At 57.2% G+C, this 19,085-nt stretch overlaps 1 protein-coding gene across 2 annotated transcripts; it reads right to left on the bottom strand.

The window, feature by feature from the left end:
* Positions 1 to 5,168: 5,168 nt before the first annotated feature.
* On the bottom strand, positions 5,169 to 19,061 carry XYLT2 (xylosyltransferase 2). 2 transcript variants are annotated; one of them, XM_074342843.1, is made up of 11 exons: positions 18,837 to 19,060; positions 11,974 to 12,463; positions 11,519 to 11,694; positions 11,020 to 11,222; positions 10,488 to 10,568; positions 10,088 to 10,304; positions 9,826 to 10,002; positions 9,292 to 9,554; positions 8,811 to 9,006; positions 7,870 to 8,203; positions 5,169 to 6,346 (listed from the first exon to the last, which is right to left on the bottom strand). In XM_074342843.1, the coding sequence occupies exons 1-11, from the start codon at positions 18,969 to 18,971 to the stop codon at positions 6,024 to 6,026; spliced, it is 2,595 nt and encodes an 864-aa protein (XP_074198944.1). In that variant the 5' UTR covers positions 18,972 to 19,060; the 3' UTR covers positions 5,169 to 6,023. The 2 variants fall into 2 exon arrangements, with proteins under 2 accessions (XP_074198944.1, XP_074198945.1); XM_074342844.1 differs by lacking the exons at positions 5,169 to 6,346; positions 7,870 to 8,203 and adding an exon at positions 8,348 to 8,672 and having other exon boundaries at positions 18,837 to 19,061.
* Between the last annotated feature and the right edge of the window lie 24 nt (positions 19,062 to 19,085).

Genomic DNA, 19,085 nt, shown 5'->3' with positions numbered 1-19,085 from the left:
AGAGGCCCTGTGTGGCCTGGAATACCAGGGTCCTTCCAAAGATAAGGCAGAATCGGTGACAGATGGGCATCAGAGACACAAGTTTACATTCTTTTCTGATTCTTGGTTTATCTCAAGCCATAAACAGCAGCAAAGAATCTGGCTTCAGGAATACTCAGTCTGGGCCTAGAGTGGGCTGGGGGCAGGTCTTCATTGTCAACCCAAGACCTTTAGAAACTTGGCTTCAGGTGGAAGGGCGGGGAAGGAAGTCTTTGCTGGGGTGGAGGGTCCTCCTGGCTGGAGGTAGGCAGTGTTGGCTGAGCTCCATAGAGGGCTGAGCTCCAGAGTTAGTGACTTCCTCCTCCCAAGGACTCCTCTGCCCTGAAGGCAGGAGCTCCAGGGATTAAGGACAGAGAAGTCTCCTCATTGTAGAGGTCTGCTTTGAACTTGTCACCTTGTTTTCTCAGGGCATGACCCCAGATTTCCTGCCTCCTGCAAAGGTGACCCAGGGTTTGTTGAGGTACACTTTGACTTCCTTCTTGTAGGGTCTCATGTACTGAGGCCCAGCTGGGGGAGGTTGGTGGAGGCATCTCTGTAGGCTCAGTGCTGTCCCTGCCAGGCCCCTGGAGAAGCAGGAGGGGACAGGATGGAGGAGCTTGCTCCCTCTTACACAGTGTTTCCTGAGTGGGGCAGACGGTGGCTTCCTGGGGTGGGTAAGCAGAGCCGTGGATGGGTGGTAGTGCAGGCAGTGGCCTGAAGGCCTAGCTGGCTGGCAGCTGGGAAAGGTAGGAGAGCAAAGACATTAGCCATTCCCTTACAGCCTCCGTTCACATATGCTCTTTGGTCTTTGTTTTCTGCGTCTCCTCTCCTGCAGTGATGGTCCTTCCTGGGAACTACATAGATCTTAGAGCTGTTGGCTCCATTTCTATGGGTAGCTCTTCTGCGAAGCCCATCCTAAGTGGCTTCCCTGTACTGGGGTCTGCCATCCTATCCTCTACCCAGAGAGGTGAAGTGGCATCTCTAGCCAAATCCTGGAACTCTCCATCCTTGGTCCTTTCCTTGTTCCAGGGGCTCTAATTGGGCATTGTGTGTAAAAAAGTAATACAGGGAAAAAAGCTCAGCTCTCCAGGGCACTCAAGGGTGGGAGGGCTGAACATTCACCTCTCAGGCCCAGAGCCAGAAGTGCTGTGCAGTCAGCTGCTGCCTGTCCCTTTGAACACTCATAGCTGGGCAGGGGAGCGGTTTCCATAGGGGTGGCTGATAGCCGTTGGGCAGCCCTGCACAGAATACCTCACCCGCCCTGGAGTAGCCCTGTGACCAAGGGCTAGCCTGGGACGTCAGCGTGAAGCTCAGGGTTCAGCCAGTGAGCAAGAGAGCAGAACGCAAAACCTTTCTTGTCCCCATGTCCCTCTCCTCATCTCGTTACTTCTCTTCCCACCAGTCCGAGGCACAAAGCTCGGCCCCTCAGCATTCTGAAATGCACTCAGCTGTGAAGAAATTCCACCCTTTTCTGGCCACTTGTTCAGTCTCTCATGATGTGGCAGCCAGCTCTGATGACCTTCGTGGGAGAGTCAGAGAACACTTTATCCGTCCCCACCTCTCCAACCTGTCTGGTGCTCACGGCTGGAGTCAGAGCCTGGGGAAGCTGCAGGTCCCAAGATTTCTTTTGCTTTTTGTACCCAGCATCCCATGTGGGGCCCTGTCCCTGGGGAGAGGACTGGCAATACCTTAGTCACCACCTACCTCCTCCCACAGAATTTGGCTCTGGGCTTTCCCCTGGGAGCCAGGGAGAATGTGGGCCTCCAGTTGGCTTGGAGAGCTGAGACCATTTTCTTCACCAGCAGCTCACAGCACTGGGTCCTGTTTCACAATGGCCAGGGAGGCTAGCCAGGATGTTGTTAACCCTTTCCATACTGCTTCCTTAGCCCAGAGGGAACCCAGACTGGAAGATGCAGAGAGCATAGAGTAGATTCAAAGGCCCCCTCCATACTAAGCAGAGAGCAGGTGTCCTTTTGTTGGGATTGGAGTAGGGGGCCCTGAAGGGAAGGGGTTGATGGGTCACGGTGCTTACATATTAGCTGGGGCCCCAGAAGAAGTGGCAGGAGCAGAGGACGTGGCAGTAGTGGGGCTTGCACTGGTACAGCAGCAGAACAGCCATGATGAACACTGGGATGAAACGATCCTTTCCCCGGAGGCAATGTCCCGGGTTCAGCCTGGACCTGGCATGCACGGTCCCATCTCACCTTTCCAGGTTGGAATTCCACTCCAGGAGTTGGGTAGGAATGACCTGGCTGGAACTAGTATCAGCTTGACATGCAGGGGAAACTGAGGGGCAGACAGCTCCCCTTTGCTGCTGTGTGTCAGTTCCCTGTGGCAGAGGGAGGAGGGAGGACAGAGCAGCTTTATCCTGCTCAGCCCAAGGAAGGGGTGGTGTATGAAAGGGAGTATACAGAGGGACAGACTTAGGGAGGAGAAGGAGTTTGTGGCAGGGGCAGATATCCTTAGAAACTGGATCTGAGGACGTAGGGTAGGACTGAACAGTCTGAACTCAGACTCCTGGTGCCCAGCTCTTCTTCCACTGTCACGGACTGTGGCATCATAGAACTCAGCAGGGAAGGAACCCCAGGGTTCAGAGACCAACCACACATAGCATTCTTCCCAAGTGGCTTGCTCCAGGTGACCCTATAGATAAAGAGGCTGGGCTTCTGGCCTCTGGTAGGGGCCAAGGGTGCATCTGCCCCAACCCTGGGGCTTGGGCCAGTAATAGATACTCACCAGTGGCCACAACTGTGGCTAGGAGGCTGTCGTCCACAGTGAGCAGCAGTGGCAGAGGAGTGCCAAGTAAGGGCATCGGCCTTGGATGACCCTGTAGACAGCCAGCAGGGCCACAGGACTGGCTCTCTCCTCTGTCCCCACCGGGCAACCTTCCAACTCAGGGACCCTGGCCCAGAGAAGCAACTTCATTCAGAGCCAGGGTATCTGAGCAGCTCTACAGGTTCTCAGCTTCTGCCTCTGCTTGTCCTGGTCGATACCATGCCAGGACCTATAGATGTCCTATAGATGGGAAGGCACTCCACTTTGCAGGCCTGGCAGACATAAGGGTCCCTCAACAACTGGCAGGGGACAGGGTGGGCAGGAAGACTCAGCCTCTGCTAAACCCAGAAGACAGCCAGGGGAGCTCCAACTCACCCAGATGTCTATGCTTCTCAGTCCCAATCCCCTTCTAGCCTGACTCTGCCCCTGGCCCCTCCTCTACTTCCCATTGGCCCAGATAACTGGGCGCCACATGCCAGTTGGCTGTCCTCTGGTCTTTGCATCCATCTCTAATGGAACTGAGGTGTCCATAGTTGTCCTGGAAACTGTGCACAAAATACAAGTCTCTCTCCCCAGGCCCTCTCCTTCCAAAGGAATTCTTGTGCAGCTCCAGGGGCCCAGCCCACCCCACCTTAGCCTAGCCAGTCTCCCGATTTTGCCCCAGGGGCCCAGCCAGGGGAGGATTTCAAAGCCTAAAAAAGCTCAACCCTATGGAAAGATAAAGGTGGAAAACACTGTTGACCAGGAATTCAGGCAGAGAAGCTGCACTCGCACTTGCTTCAGTGATCTGGATGGGGGAGAGGACAGGAGAGGAGGGCCTGCACGCCAGCCCCACACTCTGACCACTCCAGTCCCACAGACACTTCTCACTCACAGGGCCAAGATGAGCCGGCCAGAGCAGTGGGGGTGGGGCTGGGCTTTGTGAATCAGCATTGCCTGGGGGAGCTTCGAATCCATAGCAAGGGTGGGTTGCCACCTCAGACCAATTAACGCAGAACCCTCAGTCAGGATCCCAATCCACTGGGCTAAAAGTGCAAGCTCAAAGTGTTCACAGCAGTGACAGTAACTAGAACCTGGCAGGGGCTGGGGCTGAAACAGACTGCATGTCCCACCCAAGTTCAAAAAATAAGACTGGAAAAAGGTGCGCTAGTCCATAGCATAGCCGTAGCCTGGGTTAAGCCTGCAGGCTGGCCTGTGAACCCTTAGGCAGCAGACTCTAAATGTTCTGATATTTACTGCCTGTGCCTAATATGCTAAACCCATTACTAATTTTTCTTTTCATTGACGTAAAGGTTGATGTAAAAAAAAGTTTTAGAGAACCAGAGTAGAGCTTCAGATAGGAAGCTCGACTAAAATTGGAGCCAGAAAAAAGCAATCATCTCAGGCCCTGAACCCAAGCACTATTTCCTTGGGAGTTTTTGCTGTTACCGGCCCTTAGAGCAGGAGAATGTGGTGGCAGAGGGGTGTGGAGTCCTCCTGCTTCCATCTGAAGCCCGCAGCCACCACCTAATCATTTTGACTTTGGGTTCATCATTTCAGGTTCCTGATGTGCTAAACGAAGATAATAGAAGTGCCCGCCCCACAGGGTTCTGAGGATTAAATGAGATACTGCATGCAGGGTCAGCACAGTGGCTGAACAAGCAGAAAGCCAAAGGCTGCTACTGGTGGTCAGGGGTGCCCTCTCCTGGCAACTTGAAAAACTTGACATGTTCAGGACCTTTTGTTCCCCAGGCTGAGCTGACCAGGCCCTGGTGACTGGCTGACAGGGTGATTTTAAAGGTCTGAGAAACCTTCACCCTTGCTCCCACGTAAAGTAAGGAATGATACCCCTTGCTAACAATGGCAGGAGAGTCGGAGGGGAGAAAGGGCTTGAGAAAAAGAGGGAGGTCGGACAAACCTTCCCATGTGGCCCTCCCAGGTCCTAAAGCAATGGCTAGGAACCCAAACTACCACTGCTTCTGCCTCTAAAGGGGCAATGAAAACCACCAGGCCCTGGCTGGGATGGCCTCTGTTCTTGAGGGTGCCTGATAACTCACGGGCCCTGGTGACGCCAAACGCAGAGAAGCCAGCCTCTGGCTGCAAGGGAACAAGCGCTGGGTTGGGACCCTGACAAACTGAACTGGCTCTCCTGCTGGCCTGCTGGGTGGCAATGAGGAAGTCTCTGAGCATCTCTGGGCCTGTTTGTTTACCCCTCAGAAAAAGAGGGATCTGGATTGGATGGTTTCTTGTGTCCCTTCTGGCTCTTGAATGGATTCTAAACTGCTCCCACTCTGGGGGCATGAGACCTCCACCTTCTGCCAAAGCACCAGCCAAGACTTTCAGGAGAAGGCCCAACAGTGATGGCTCACTTGTCAGCCAGGAGGAAAAACAGAGGCTTGGTTTAGAGAGATAGATATATTTCTTCTGTTGCATATTTCAGACTCGACACTGAGCTTCAGGCACAATGCTGCTCCAGGTTCTTCTGAGAGCCCCAGCAGAGTCTTCTTCCCATGCTGCTCACGAGGGCTTGCCCCTGCAGGGCGGGAGCCCCAGCCCTGCTTGCAGTTCAGGGTACCTGGGAGACTCTGCCGTAGTCCCAGTAGGTCCCAGTGCCCTGCCATTCTCATCAGGGGCAGGGTATGCTGGAAAGCCCTGGAGCCAGCCCCACCCCTTCTTCTGTGGTCCCCTGGCTGCAAGAGGAGAGGCTGACCCATTAGCATCCAGCTCCACAGTGCTCCCCTAAATCGCCTGTTCTCTGGCCCTCAGAGCCTGGCACCACACTTGCACCCCACAGAGCCTCGGCCGTGAGCACCACAGGCCAAGGCTGGGGAATGAGGTCCTGGAGAGCAAGGCAGGCCCAGCCACCCCCGGAGCAACAGCAGACGGGCTCGTCAGGCCCCTGCTCCCCAGGGCCATGGCCCACTTCCTGGGGCTGCTCTGAGCCCTATTGCACATCTTTTGTTTCCAGTTCATCCTCCACCACCCATTTTCCTTTAAAAAAAAAATCAGAGGGGAAGGTGAGGAAGAGTGGGCCCTGGAAGCTGGAGCCCATGTTCCTGCCAATGTCTGGTCCCTAGCAGAGCCGTCAGCAGTAGTATTATGGCCACCTTCCCTGCCGTCCACATGCGTTCTTGATGGTTGACATGGGTGCACTGCCTGGGCCTCTGGTTCTTGCCTGTGAGGAGGACGCCCCTCCACTGTTTGTAAGGTGCAATTCCCCAGGTCATCCGGGGGCGCTGGCTGGGGCCCTGCTACCTGAGTCGCCCATCTGCTTTGACAGGCCCCAGCTCCGATTTGGGGTCAGGGAACAGAGAGCTCCAGCTGGTCAGTCTGCAGAGCTCCAGGGAGGGACAGGCGGAGGGGCCTATGGCACACAGTCCAGCCACAGACCAAAAGCTGCTCAGTTCCCCATCTGCCCAGGCCTCCAGCGCGGGGCCCGTGAGCTCTGCATGCAGCCGGGCGGCCTCCTCCGCAGGCTCTGGCTGAGGCAGGTTCAGGATGCCACTCAGGCCCTGGAAACTCTGCTCCATATACTCGTTGTGGGGTGGCCCGGCATGCAGCCAGCTGGCATCATCTGGGGGTGCAGAGCAGGGAGTGAGCATGCCCCGCCCCAGCGATTCCACGAAGGCCAAACCATGGGAGTCAGGTCTGGGCACCCTAGTTCCTGTCCTAATTCTACTAACCGAGTCTCATCTTGCTGAGTGACCTTGGGCTAATCTGCAGAACTTTCTGTGCCTGTAAAACTGTTAGTTTTATAAAATCAAGACAGTGATCCCTTGATTCCCAACTTAAGGATTAAATAAAACAGTGGGCTTAAGGCACTTTAGAAAGTAAGGTTACTTTCTGGTAATGTTCTGGTCTGTGTCACCCATGCACCTTCTCAACCCCCTCCAGTGGTTCCCAGAGCCATCAGAGGCCTAGTACCCAGGCCTCCCAGCTGTGGGGCCCTATTCACTTTGTCAGCCTCCCTTCCCACCACCGCCTGCCTACTCCCCTGCTCCCCTCATGCACCAGACACCTGCCAACTTCGTTCCCTCAGTTTAGAATTCCCTTCTCTGTCTATAGAAGTCCAGCTCATTCAAAGCTCAGCTCCAATACCCGCCTGCTATAAAGCTTGCCTCCATTCTCACCCCCTCCTTGCTCCGTCTCCTCCATCAGGCTCGGAGTCCTAGGAGAGCAGGGGTGTGGCTTACCCCTCTAATCTGCCACAGCCGCTGCCCCATCCCAGTACCCTGTCATCCTCTGGGTTATCCCTGCTCTGACCCACCTTCTCTGCAATAGGATGTGACTGGAGGAAGGAAACTTCTATCTACTTACTGAGCACCTACTGTATACCAGCCATTTTTACCCACATACTCATCCGTAATATCTCCCAGGGGGTAGTTACTTGTGTTAGAACCCCCTTGCAGGAACCTGCAGTCTAGGCCTATGGTCAGAGTCTGCTCTCTTAGCCTCAGCCCAGTGGGCAGAGGGCCATGTGGCACTGCCCACCTGGCCACACAATGGACTGGGAGGATGGCCAGTCAGACTTGCTGTCCCAAGAATGTGGAACTTGGGGACCAAGAGGCCCTGGTCAGTCTCTGTTACACTGAGAGGCCATGTATCATGTATTGAGGAGCCAGACCCTGAGGCTGATAAACACAGAGCACAGGATGAGGGACAAAGTGGCCCCAGAGAGACTGAGAAAGTACCTCTGGTTCCCAGTGAGAACATTCCTGGGTTCTGTGGGGGAGAGCCCTGCATTTTCCCAATAATTTCCTCTTTTTCACTGGAGCTAGTTTGAGTGGATTTGTGTCCATTGAACTCAGGTCTCTAGCAATTGTAGAACTCTTACTGTACGTGTAGGAAGACTTGAGGCTCAGGAAGGCCAAGTAATTTGCCAAGGATAACAGCCCAGCTAAAGTTTCAGAGCCAAGTCTGCCTGACACCCAAGCACCATACAGACCACAGTGCAGGGCCCTGGCATGCTTAGGGTTGGATGATCAAGGCTGCAACCTTCCTCCTTCCCTACTCTAATGGTTAGCTTCTGGGGGTCACCTTCCTGGCAAATCCTATTCTGTCTGGCTCCTGGGCATCATTTAGGAACTAGATCCTTACCTTTCCTGAGAGGTAGTTTGCGATTGAAGGTCAAGGGCAGCACGAGGAAGCGGGTCTCACCCAGTGGCTCCCAGAACTGAAGCAGTCGAACAGTCCAGGCCCCTGGCCGCAGGGGCCGGCTCAGTGGGGGCTTGTACTGCGTGACCTCGGTTTCCGCATCTACTGCAATGTCGTAAGACGTGGCCACCACATAGGTGGGGTCGATCCACACCACGGTGGCTGTGAGGTTGGGGCCTCGGGCCCAGCGCTGCATGGCCACAGGCTCATCCAGGGGCCCCAGCAACCCCCCAAAGTTCCGGAAAAGACGCTCTTTGGGGTCCCACTCGGTGCCAACCTGTAGGGAGGGAGGCAGCTGGGCAGGGGCCAGGGGAAAGTCCTTCTTTCTACCTGCTGCTGCCTCTAACTCCTGTGACCTCAGGCCAGTTACTGTCTCTTTTTGGGCCTCAGTTTCCCCATCTGCAAAATAATGGGCTCAGACTAGGATTTTTTTTTTTTTCAGGATTTCTTTAATATCTCTCTAAGCTCTGAGAATCAGTCTAGGCTCCTGTTCTGCAGTGCTGGGGGCAGTAAGGCAGAGATAAGTTTCAAAGCCCTGCCCAGAGACCATCCCCACATGGAGCCAAGGCCTCTGAGAAAGAGACTGAGGAGACACTCAAAAGCCTAACCTTCTGGCCCGACTGGAATGTCCAAGTCCCTTTAGAAGAAAATCCCTGGAGTGTAGAAGACTGGGCTTGCGTTGTAGTGGAACCACAGTCCCCTCCCTGCTGACTGCATGTCCTCTGTGCATCCCAAGGTTGCCATCACTGGGAAAGAAGACCCATGAATCCAGTCCTGAAAGACCTAGCCCAGTCCTTAGCCCTCCCTTGGTGTCTATCCCTCTCCCCCCGCTGCCCTGAGTCTTGCTGGGGGTCAGGAAAAAGCAAGGGGAGGGCCTGTCCCACCTCCAAACTCTGGAGCCGGCTGGCCTGGTCACTGCGCCCCAACAGCTTCAGCAACCCCTGGGGCATCAGCCACATCTCAAGCGTCTCTGCCGGCCCCTGGGCTGAGGGCTGCACCGCCTGCGTCACCAGGTAGCCCTGGAAATGGTCGTCATAGAAATACAGGTGCACGCTGGACGGCAAGCCCCTGGGCTCAAACCTAAGAAGGTTCCAGCAGGGAGAAAGGGAGATGCCATCAGCACACCCAACTTGGCCTGGAGTCTCAGGGAGGGGGCTCTGGGGAGTCCCATCCCCAGACGCTTCCTTTGTCCCAAATCTCACACCCACAGCACCTATGTGCCTGGCTCTTGCTGTATCTGTTTTATTTGCATTTTTCCCTGCCTCAGACTGGGGGCTCCCTGGGGGGCAGGGGCTATCTCTTTCTGATTGGCCTCCCCATAGGGCACCACACCTTGGGAGTCTGCAAAACGTCAGGAGGTCTCACCTGCAGAGTGGGTTGGCCAGTGGGGATGCAGCGGTGGTGGCATGGCGCAGGCTGAGGCGGGCAAAGGCAGTGTAAGCGGTGAGCATGACATCACTGAGCCCACTGGGGCCGTCGGCCACGTCATAGGTGTTCTCCCAGTAGGCCTTGAGGGCCGGGGTGCCGGGGGGGTAGCTGCCATACAGGTGGAAATCCAGGATTTCCAGTACCTCCTGGTTCACAGTCGACTCAAACTTCCGGGCGAAGAAGGTGGGTCTGGAGACTTGCTGGAGCAGGAGAGGCAAGGAGGGTGAAGGGGTCTGGAAGTTCCAAAGAGCACGGCAGGGGAGGGGCCTGCCCAGCGCTGCCGAGAGCCCAGCCTCCCAGTGCTTTTCCTGCTGCCAGTGTAGCCCCAGATCCCTGAGGACTGCGCCCAGTGAAGGGACTGCAAATTCTGACTGGACCGCCCTGGATTACTTCTGACCCTGGAAAGCACATGGCAAAAAGCTGGGGTGACGCCCTGTCAAGGGGCAGAGACTGGGGGCCGTAGGGAAGCACCTGCAGCCGAAGGAAGTCCTGCGGCTTGAAGTCGTTGGGGGAGCAGCCGCACCAGTCCACGATGTGCTTGTACTGGCACTTGCAGCCCAGCTTGCGGTTCCAGTTGGTGACCCGCAGGTTGTTGTCCACGAGGCTCTCGCAGGCCGGGCTGTTCTCCAGCACCGTGTGGAAGAAGGACTGTGGGTGGCAGGGTGGGCAGAGGGTGAGCTGCGGGCACCCGGACTGCACCCTCCCTGGCCTGGTGCGGGCCCCGGTCACCCACCTCAGCTGGGAGCAGTGTGTACATGTAGAACTGACGTAGCTGGGCCACCAGTGGGTCGTCTGTGTACACCACATACTCCACAAAGCTGCGCGTCAGCACGAACCAATCAGAGCCGCCGTCCACCACGATGCCTGCGGGGATCTGCCGCTCGCCCAGGCGCCACATGTGGGAGTCACACTCATGGAAGAGCCGGTCCAGGCCCTGTTTCTTGATGAACCTGTGGGAGGCAGACGGGCCGTGGCTGAGGGTTTTGCAAGGTGGGACCCAGGTGCTCATCATTCCAGGAACTGGCATTCCTCAATCTGTGATTGGTTTGGTGGCTTTGTAACCCAGGGCTGGGGCCACCGAGCCCCCTATGCGGGTGTGTGGCAAGACCCTAGGGCCTCCCACACCCCCTCACCTGGAGTTGTCCCGGCCATGCGACTTCAGGAAATTCTTGTCCCGGTTCTTGGACAGGAAAGCCACGAGCTCCTCATTGGTCCTGAAGAGGGAATGGAGTGTGGACAGCGTGTGTGAGGTGGCTGTCACTGGCCCAGAGCAGAGCCCCTCCAGCACTCCTCATCTTCACACCATGGCCACTTCCTTTCTCACGGAGAGCCATCCTGGCCACATGCCCGACCCCAGATTGATGCTCTGGGGTGGTAAGCACCTGAGGCCCCCAAGGAAGACCACTCCTTCCTCCACCCCTTGCTGTCTGACCCAGGCTCCCCAGTACAGGCTCCTCCTCCCCATCTCTTGTCCCTCTCAATCCTCACATAATCATCTTTCACTAACCCCCTCCCTAAGACATGGCTGGGGCCAAGGGACCGTGTCTGGGCTGTGCGATCCCATAATGGGGCCTGGTGGAGGGAAAGAGTCCCTCAGGACCTTCGAGCCCCGAGTGCCCAGATGGGCACCCTCCCATCCAGAGGGTTCAGATCACCACCCTGTACCTGGTCGGGTAGTCGGTGGCACTGAGGTTGATGAAGAAGTCCCACGCCCAGCCAGGCACCTCCAACAGGTCCCGCATGCTCCGCAGATACATCCTCAGCAGGCTGGCCCCACCCCAGATGGTGACCATGCGCCAGGGCGTCACCCGCACATTATCATATTGCCGAGCCAGCTCCACCACCTCACGGTGCAGGTAGTTGGAGCGCTGTGGGAGGTGCGGGGAAGAGGGGAAACTCAGCAGCTGCAGAAAGAGCTCCCCAGCATTACAACCTCCCCACCCCACCCTTGTACTGGGGCAGAGTACAAGTGACGTGGAATGGAGACAGCACAGGCCAGGGCTCCAGCTCCAAAGCGGCCGAGTCACCTGGTGCTGGCTGTCCCCCATTCCAAGCCTGTTCCCCTCTGGGCCACCTGAGCAGGTTGGAGACACTGTCTGTCCATGACCTTCTGGGTCTCTGCTCTGCTCACTCAGCTGCCCTTGGTCTCCCCCGGCCACAGTACCTTGTCCACGTGGATGTAGAAGAAGTGCTGCTCGTGGTAGACAGCCTTGAGGAGACGCTTCAGCTGGCGGATGGCACGGCCATGAACCACCAGCATGTAGGCGACTCGTACTGGGGGGCCATCCACGGGCTGCTGGGCCCGGACCTCATCCCACTGGATGCCGGGGCTTATCTTCCCTGAGAGCAGAGAACAGGGGCATCGGTGAGGCCCCTTCCTAGGTCACCGGCGGGAGGCGAGATGGGAAGAGGGGGCTGCCCGTCTTCTGAAGGAAGAACTCTGGACCTGGTGCCCCATGGTCCTGGGCCCCAGCTCCATCTCTGCCACTTAGCGCACTCATCACCGACTTGGGCTGGGAGATGGGCCCCTCCGAGCTTTTATCCCAGAGAAATGGGGGTGAGGATCCCTGCCACGCCCCCTCCCACGCTGCTACCTCTCCGCCCATGCCCATCTCTTACCAGCCCGCTGGCAGTGCCGGGGTACAGCCTTGGGCATGAGGCCCCCGGCCTGGTGCAGACACACCACGTTGGCGATCTCCTGCTGGCACTGCTTGGAGCTGGCCCGAGCCAGTGCAGACAGCGCATCCTTGCCCACGATCTCGCACTTGGGCGTGAAGCCATTGTCTGTGGGCTGGGGGGCACCCTCCACACTCCCTGTGTCTCCATGTGGGAAGCCAGCTGCCCCAACCAGCGCCTCCCCAGCGGCTGCCCCACTCAGGTTCTGGCGGCCCGGGGCCTCTGGGGGTGGGGTGGGCAGGATCCGCCGGCTGGCCCTGTGCCGGCTGGTTACCGCCCGCACCACCTTGGCCACGGGCACGCCGGGGCTCTCAGTGCGGCCCCGCCAGCGCCCATGCCTTCTGCCTGCACTGCCCCTCCGCCCAGCTGAGCTGTCTGTGTCCTTGGAGCCCTCGCCGGGGTCTAGCGGCCGTGGCTTCTTCTGCCTTCCTTTCTGTAAAAGATAGGCAGACAGGTCACTGGGACAATCACTCTCCTGCTTTTAGCTCCCTGTTGGCCTCAGGCTTAGAAGCCCCTAACACCCTTTGTCTAGAAAAGCATTGTTCACCCGAGGACTCTGCACAAACAGTACTTCTGCCGGGAGGCCTCCCTAACCGGCCAGGGAGGAAATGTCGCCCTCCCCTGTGGCACCATCGCACCCACGTTCCCGCTGCCACACATATCACAGGGCACTGTATCTCTTTTGTGCTTTGGATTCAGATACCACTTTCTTTTTCAGCAAATATGAAAATCAACATCCACATTTATTAGAAGTGTGCAAAGACCCTGCAGACGACACAAGAGTGTCCACCCAGCACTCCCACCGGGCCTGGCTGGGAAGACAGTGTTCATCAGAGGGAAAGCATTCCGCCGATACAGTATTTCCACGTGGGTGTGCTGAGGCCGCAACAGAGCAAAGGGGTCTTGCCCAGTGGGGAGGACAGAGGTGAAATCTAAGACCTCGTTATTGGTCCGGTTCTCTGGGAAGCAAAGACCAAGAGAAAGTCAGAGTGCAAGAGATTCACCGGGGGGGTCACACTTCTGGACAATAAGGAGGCAGGAGTAGGAGCCAGCAGGGAAAGACTTCAGACCACCAAGTTGGCCTGACATCCGTGCAAGGAAGAGGAAGGAAGAGCTTCAGACAACAGCTCAGCTTGGAGAGGACCTTGGCCAGCTAACGGGAAGCTCCAGGGCAGAGACAGCCTGGAGATGGGAGCTCTGATACCAGAGCTGGGGGTGGCCCAGGAGGTGCTTGGCCATGGCTGGGAGGCTGAGGCAGAGCCTGAAGGCACCACCTGCAGCTGCAGGCTGGCAACTCACTGCTCCTTGTGGCAGGGTCTCTCTCGAAGGGAAAGCTGAGCGCTGTGCCTCCACAGCCCTGCTCTCTGGCTCCTGCATCCTCTTCGTCACACCCAGACACTTCCCTAGATGGTCCCATTACACTTGAAAGTGTATATGCCCACCCTCTTCCCAGCTTTCCCTGTCCCCCTTTTGTGACCTTCCTTGCCTGACCAAATCCCATCCATCCTCCAAGACCCAGCCCTGAGTCCTCATGTGTGAAGCCACCCTGATTGCCTGGGAGTCGGATGTTCTAGCACACCACACTCCTTGGGGAGAAGCTGTCACATCAGCACCATCTCCTCAGTGCCCGGCGGTGTAGGTGGCACATAGGACGTCTGGCTGGTGTCTGGAAGATGAGACACAGAAGGGATGGAGGAGCGAGAGGCACTGTGTGACTATCACCAGGGCCCCCTGCCCAGCTCTGCCATTCCCCCAGTTACCTACATTCCCTGAGCGGGTTCCCTCAGCTATAAAACACAGGAGGGAAGTGTGAGTGTCCGGTGAGATAGAGCATGAGATAATGCAGCTAGGAAGAGCTGTCTCCACCAGCTGTCCCCTTCCTCTCTCCACTCTCTGTGCAAGTCCTCTTCTGGCCTGGCCTAGCAGCATGACTCGCTGGACCACAGCCTCTGAAGCACCCTCCCCCCTGGCTTCTAGGATGCCCTCCTGGTGCTTCTCATGCCCCTTGCCTCCATGACCACTCCTTATCAGCCTTCTAGACTGACCCTTCCTTATCTCCCAAGGCCACCCTGGGGCTGTCCTTGTCTGAGCTTCCCAGGTGACCTCACTCAGTCTCTTAACCCCATCCACTCCCAGGTTTCTCTCTCTTCCTTGAACCTTCATGTATTTAGCTGCCAGCCTCCTTGATGCCTCCCTTGGGAGCTTGCTACCAACCCCACAAATCCAACAGCGAGTTCCTGATCTCCCCGCAGCCGGCTCCTACCTCAGTCTTCCCCATCTCAGTTAATAGCGACTCCATTCTTCAAGTCACTCCGACAAAACACTTTGTCATGTTTTCCTCATACTCCATCATCAGTAAATCCTGTTGGGACTACCTTCAAAATACCTCTAGAATTTGACCACTTCTCACTACCTCCATCACCACCACCCCTGCCTGGAATCCCTGCTCTTACTCTGGATTCCCATCATCCCTTCTCATTACAGTAGCCAGTATTCCTGTTAAAACCAGTCCCATCTCACCTCAGCTCTGCCTGAAGCCACCCATGGTTCCCTCTCTGAGGACAAAGCCCTAGCATGAACCTAGGAAGGCTATGTGAGCAGCGTCTGGCTGCCCACTCCCTGCCCCTCCAGTCTCTGACCTCATCTCCTACTAGCGTCTCCTCATGCTCACTCTCCTCCAGCCACCAGGGCCTTCTCAAGGTCCTTCCATCCCAGCTGGCATTCACTGTCCCCTGCGCCTGGAATTCCCTGCCTCCAATTCCTTGTTCAGGTGGCATCTTCTCAGGAAGGCCAGCTTGGCCACTGTATTTAAAACTCCAGCCGTCCCTCATCCTCCACTTAGTTTCTCCCACAGCACTTATTACCACCTCTCGTCCTGAAATGTACTTCTGTGTCTACGTGTATACTGTGTTCTTCTGTGTTTCTCCCCTTAAGAAATGTCATGTCCATGAGGACAAAGCGTTTTGTTGTTTTGCTCACGGATGTATTCCCAGAGCCCAGAAGAATGTCAATAAATGTTTGGTGAATGAATGAATGAATGAAAAGCTCTTGGCATAGGCTCAGCATTCAGTAAATGCTGTCATCCTTATTATTATTATTCATGGAAGGGGACTAGGAAATGGTCACACGTAAAGCAGGAGAGAAGCCAAGGCCTTCAGATACTTTGGACTATTGGGCTGAGTTTTCCCTGCCCCTCCCCTCCCCTGTCAGAGCAGGGCAGTCATCTCACATGTCAGACGGACAGCCACCTTAGGGCCAGGGCCCCACCTCTACATCTTGGTACCCAAGCCTTCAGTGCCTGGCATCCAGCCAGCCCTCTGATCTCTTGGGAGGTGCCCAGTGAGAGTGGGGGTGTCTACCCCTATCTGAGAAGAGACACCTGCAAGAGGGAGGGCAGGGTGGAGAGGAGGCAGCAGACCCCATTCTGTACCCACACTGGGGAGGGCACCCTGGACTGGGCAGCCCCCAGGAAAGGTGGCTGCAGCCCCACTGAACCGAGTGTACATGAAGCTGGTGATGTCAGACCTGGCCACACAGTGGGCAGAGAAAGACATTCTCAAGCTGAGGTGGATAGAGACAGCAGAGGAGCTGTGGGCTCTCAGGGTGGAAGCCAGTATCTGCGAGTCAGGAAGCTGGTCGGGAGGGCAAGGCAAGGGGCACAGGGCCAGGCTGGCTGTGGTGGGGGACAGGATGTGGGAGGAGATGGGCATGCTGGTGCCTTGCACTGCAGCAGGGAACTGGCTGACCCTGAGAAGGACAGTCCCAGAGGCAGCTGGGGGACCAGAAGGCAGCAGTGAGGAACAGCAAGGGGTCGTCCCCTACTGGGAAGCAGCCCCAGCCACTGCCCCATCCCAGGCATCTTTATATGGGCATCAGCAGGGCCCCATACTTGTGCCCCCTAGAGGAGTTGCCCCTAGTAGCTCCTGGGGGCAGAGTCCCCTCTAATTACTAAGGATGGGAACTGGCCCTCTGACATCTGTCTGGATGCATTCTGGCCTCCCAGGTGGCCCCCTCCTCTCCACTGAGGAGGAATTCAAAGTCCTCTGCCATTTCCTGGCTCTGCAGCTTCTCCTTGGAATCCTTCTCTGAGCTACGGAGACAGAGAAGCAATTCTTATTCCACACCTTTGGACTTCCCAGACTGCATTTAAAGTAAGTTGTGAGACAATGTTTGTGAAAGGTTTGAAAACCATTAAAATGGCTCTCTGGATGTTAATGGTCATCTCTGGTCTCCACTCTAGCCCCTCACAGACGGGCAGAGTGTGCGTCTTAAATGCACCTCTCATCCCATCGCTGCTTAAACCCCTTCGGTGTAAGCGCTCTCCCACTGCACTTAGAATCAAACCTCAGCCCCTCACTGTGGTCTCTAGGATGTGCCCTGGACTAACTCTTGAACCTTCTTCCAGGGAACACACCGCACATCCTTTCCATTCCTCGAAGGCACCCAGCTGAGCCCATTCTCCTCAGGGCCTTCTGCCTGAACTCTGCCTACCTCTTCCCCAGGCTGACTGGGTCTTTCAGCTCACAGGCCACTTCCTGCAGAAGCTTCCCCAACCACCTATCTAAACCAGCCCCCTTGTGTTTGAGTTTCCTTTTCACTGTCAGTCTCTCCCTGCAGATTGCCTGCCCAGGAGGGCCGAGACCTCTTCTATTTTATTTATTTCTGTATCCCCAGTGTCAGCACAGTGCCCGGTATGAAGTAAGGCTTAATAAATATTTGTTACTGACTGACTGACTGAATGAACGAATAAATCCCTATTACCACTGTGCAGTATTGAGATAAAAATAAGAGTTATTTACTGACCGTTTAGCATGTGCCAGCAGCTCCCACAAACACTTCACAGGCATCACAGAAAGAGAGAGGTGCTGTTATTACCCTCATCTTGGGGAGGGGATACCGACGAGGACATGAGAAGAGGTTCGGTGACCTGCCAGTGGTCACATCACTTACTAGTAGCAGCGCTGGACTAGGACACAGGACGGAGAAGGGGGGTGGTCCAACTTCAGTGCTCACCTTCCCAAGTATAATGTTACGCTGCCTGGCAACCCTGAGGTGGCTGCTCAAGGAGTCCAAGCACCAATGGCTGCTTGACGGCACAACCTTTAGGTCATTAAGGATCTTCCTTCCATTCTAGTCCAGGGATTCCCCTAGCAGGTTCTGCTAGGAAGCTGGAGGAGGGGGTGGAGAGGTGGGATCCCGAGTGTTTTACTTGGGGCAGTTGTCCACCCCGGGATGGGGGCAGGGCAGCAGGAACCTGGAGGCCTGGACAACCTCTCAGCCCACCCGGAGATTCACAGAGCCATGCAGTCCAGGGCTGTTTGTTTCTGAGAAGCCTCCAGTGCTTTGCCAGGCCCCTCCCAGTGTGGTCACCAACCTCTGCTCACATACTCCAGGGACAGAGGGCTCCCTAACTCCTCAGCAGCCCATCCTATCTTACAACGTTCCATCTGCCCAAAGAATCATCATACACTGAGCCCAGAACACTCTTTTCCCCTTCTTCCTACTTACTGGACCACAAAGAACAAGCTCACTCCCTTCAGATGTCACAGAACCAGCCTCCCCCACCCCCACCCTCAGCTCCTTTTGGAGTTATGGTCTCACTGTGACTCTGTCCCAGCTCCCCTCACCATCCCAGTCTCTTGGTTCTCCCAAAAAAAGGCAGGGGCAGCTCTTCTCCCAGTCTCCACCGCGGGCCACCCAGACTGCCCAGATGCAGGAAAGGAAAGTGGACACCAGGGCTCCCTTGGCCTTCACCTTGCCAGGTGGAGAGGCCCATGGGGACACAGCAAGCACAGTGTCTGACTCAGAGCGCGAGGAACCAGGACCAAGAAGTGGGGGTGGGGAAGCCCTGCCCTCTGGATCGCTGCTTAGTGCCAGAGTTTGGCCTATCCTCCTCTACCTTTCAGGATGGTCTCAGACCCCACTGGACCCTCCTGACCACACCGGGGAACACATGCCTGGGCCTCCAGCGGAAACCACATCGGCCGAGAGTGAGTGAGGCCTTCGAGGCAAGGCCCTGGGGACAGAGCAGGACGGGGTTTGCCCCTGCTCCAGGGGCTGGGGCTCTACTAAACCAGCTGCTGCTGTCACCATTCCCTTAGAGTCAGAGGTGGCCGGTCCCCAATTCCCTAATGGTCTGAGGCCAACTCACCAGCTCAGTTCCCCTGCCGTCCTCTCCAGAAGACCCATGCAGGCTCTTCAGACCCCTGGCTGTGGAAGCCACGCCTCAGGGATTCTCCAGTTCTCTCCCTTAGGGTCACTCTTCACTCGCTCTTCCCTCAGTGTCAGGACTGAGTTCCACCCCCAGGCTCCACTTCCTAACCGGCAGCTGCCCCTCGGGCGCAGCTGGGCGCCGATGCCCAGGGTCCCTCATCCCCATTCCTCAGCCCACGGCGCGCACACCCCTGCCCCCTCCCAACTTCAGAAAGTTTGGCCTGGGGCTCCCCACCCTCGAGCAGGCTCGGGCCCAGCCCCGCCTCCCGGCCCGGCTCCCAGCCACCCGCGTCTGACCTTCATTGCTCCCCGGGCTGGAGACCATCCCAACAAGACCCACTCCTCCCGCCCCGGGCCCTTGCAGGCCTGCGATCCGGGCCTCGGGGCCACGCACCGCCCCCGCGCGCAGGCCCCCAGGACCGTCCGGGAAGGGGGCGCCAGGAGTCTGATGCCCTGCTTCAGTCGGCCGCCCGCGCGCGGCACGCAGGCGGCCGGTGTCCCACTTCTCCGGCCGGGGCCGCCCGCAGCCCTGCGAGGACCCCGCGCGCCCCCGAGCTCGGCCTCCCCGCCTGCCCGCCCGGCTGTCGGAGCACCTCGCCCGGCTCGTCCTCCTCCAGGACGCTGAAGCTCCACACCACCAGGCCCTGAAGCAGCAGAATGGCCAGCGCCGTGGCGATCGCCAGCTTGTAGCGCCGCACCAGCTTCTGCACCCGCGCGCTCGCCACCATCTTCCTGCCCGGGACGCGGGGCACGCGCCCAGCCCTGCAACCCGGCCGCGGGCGCGCGCACGGGCGCGGGCCGAGACGGCTTCCCCCAAGGGAGGCGGGCCTGGCGCGCGTCGG

This window comes from Camelus bactrianus, chromosome 16, assembly GCF_048773025.1.
Source record: "Camelus bactrianus isolate YW-2024 breed Bactrian camel chromosome 16, ASM4877302v1, whole genome shotgun sequence".
NCBI lineage: Eukaryota > Metazoa > Chordata > Mammalia > Artiodactyla > Camelidae > Camelus > Camelus bactrianus.
The sequence above is the reverse complement of the archived record's forward strand: the minus strand, read 5'-3'. Positions and strand labels throughout refer to the sequence as shown.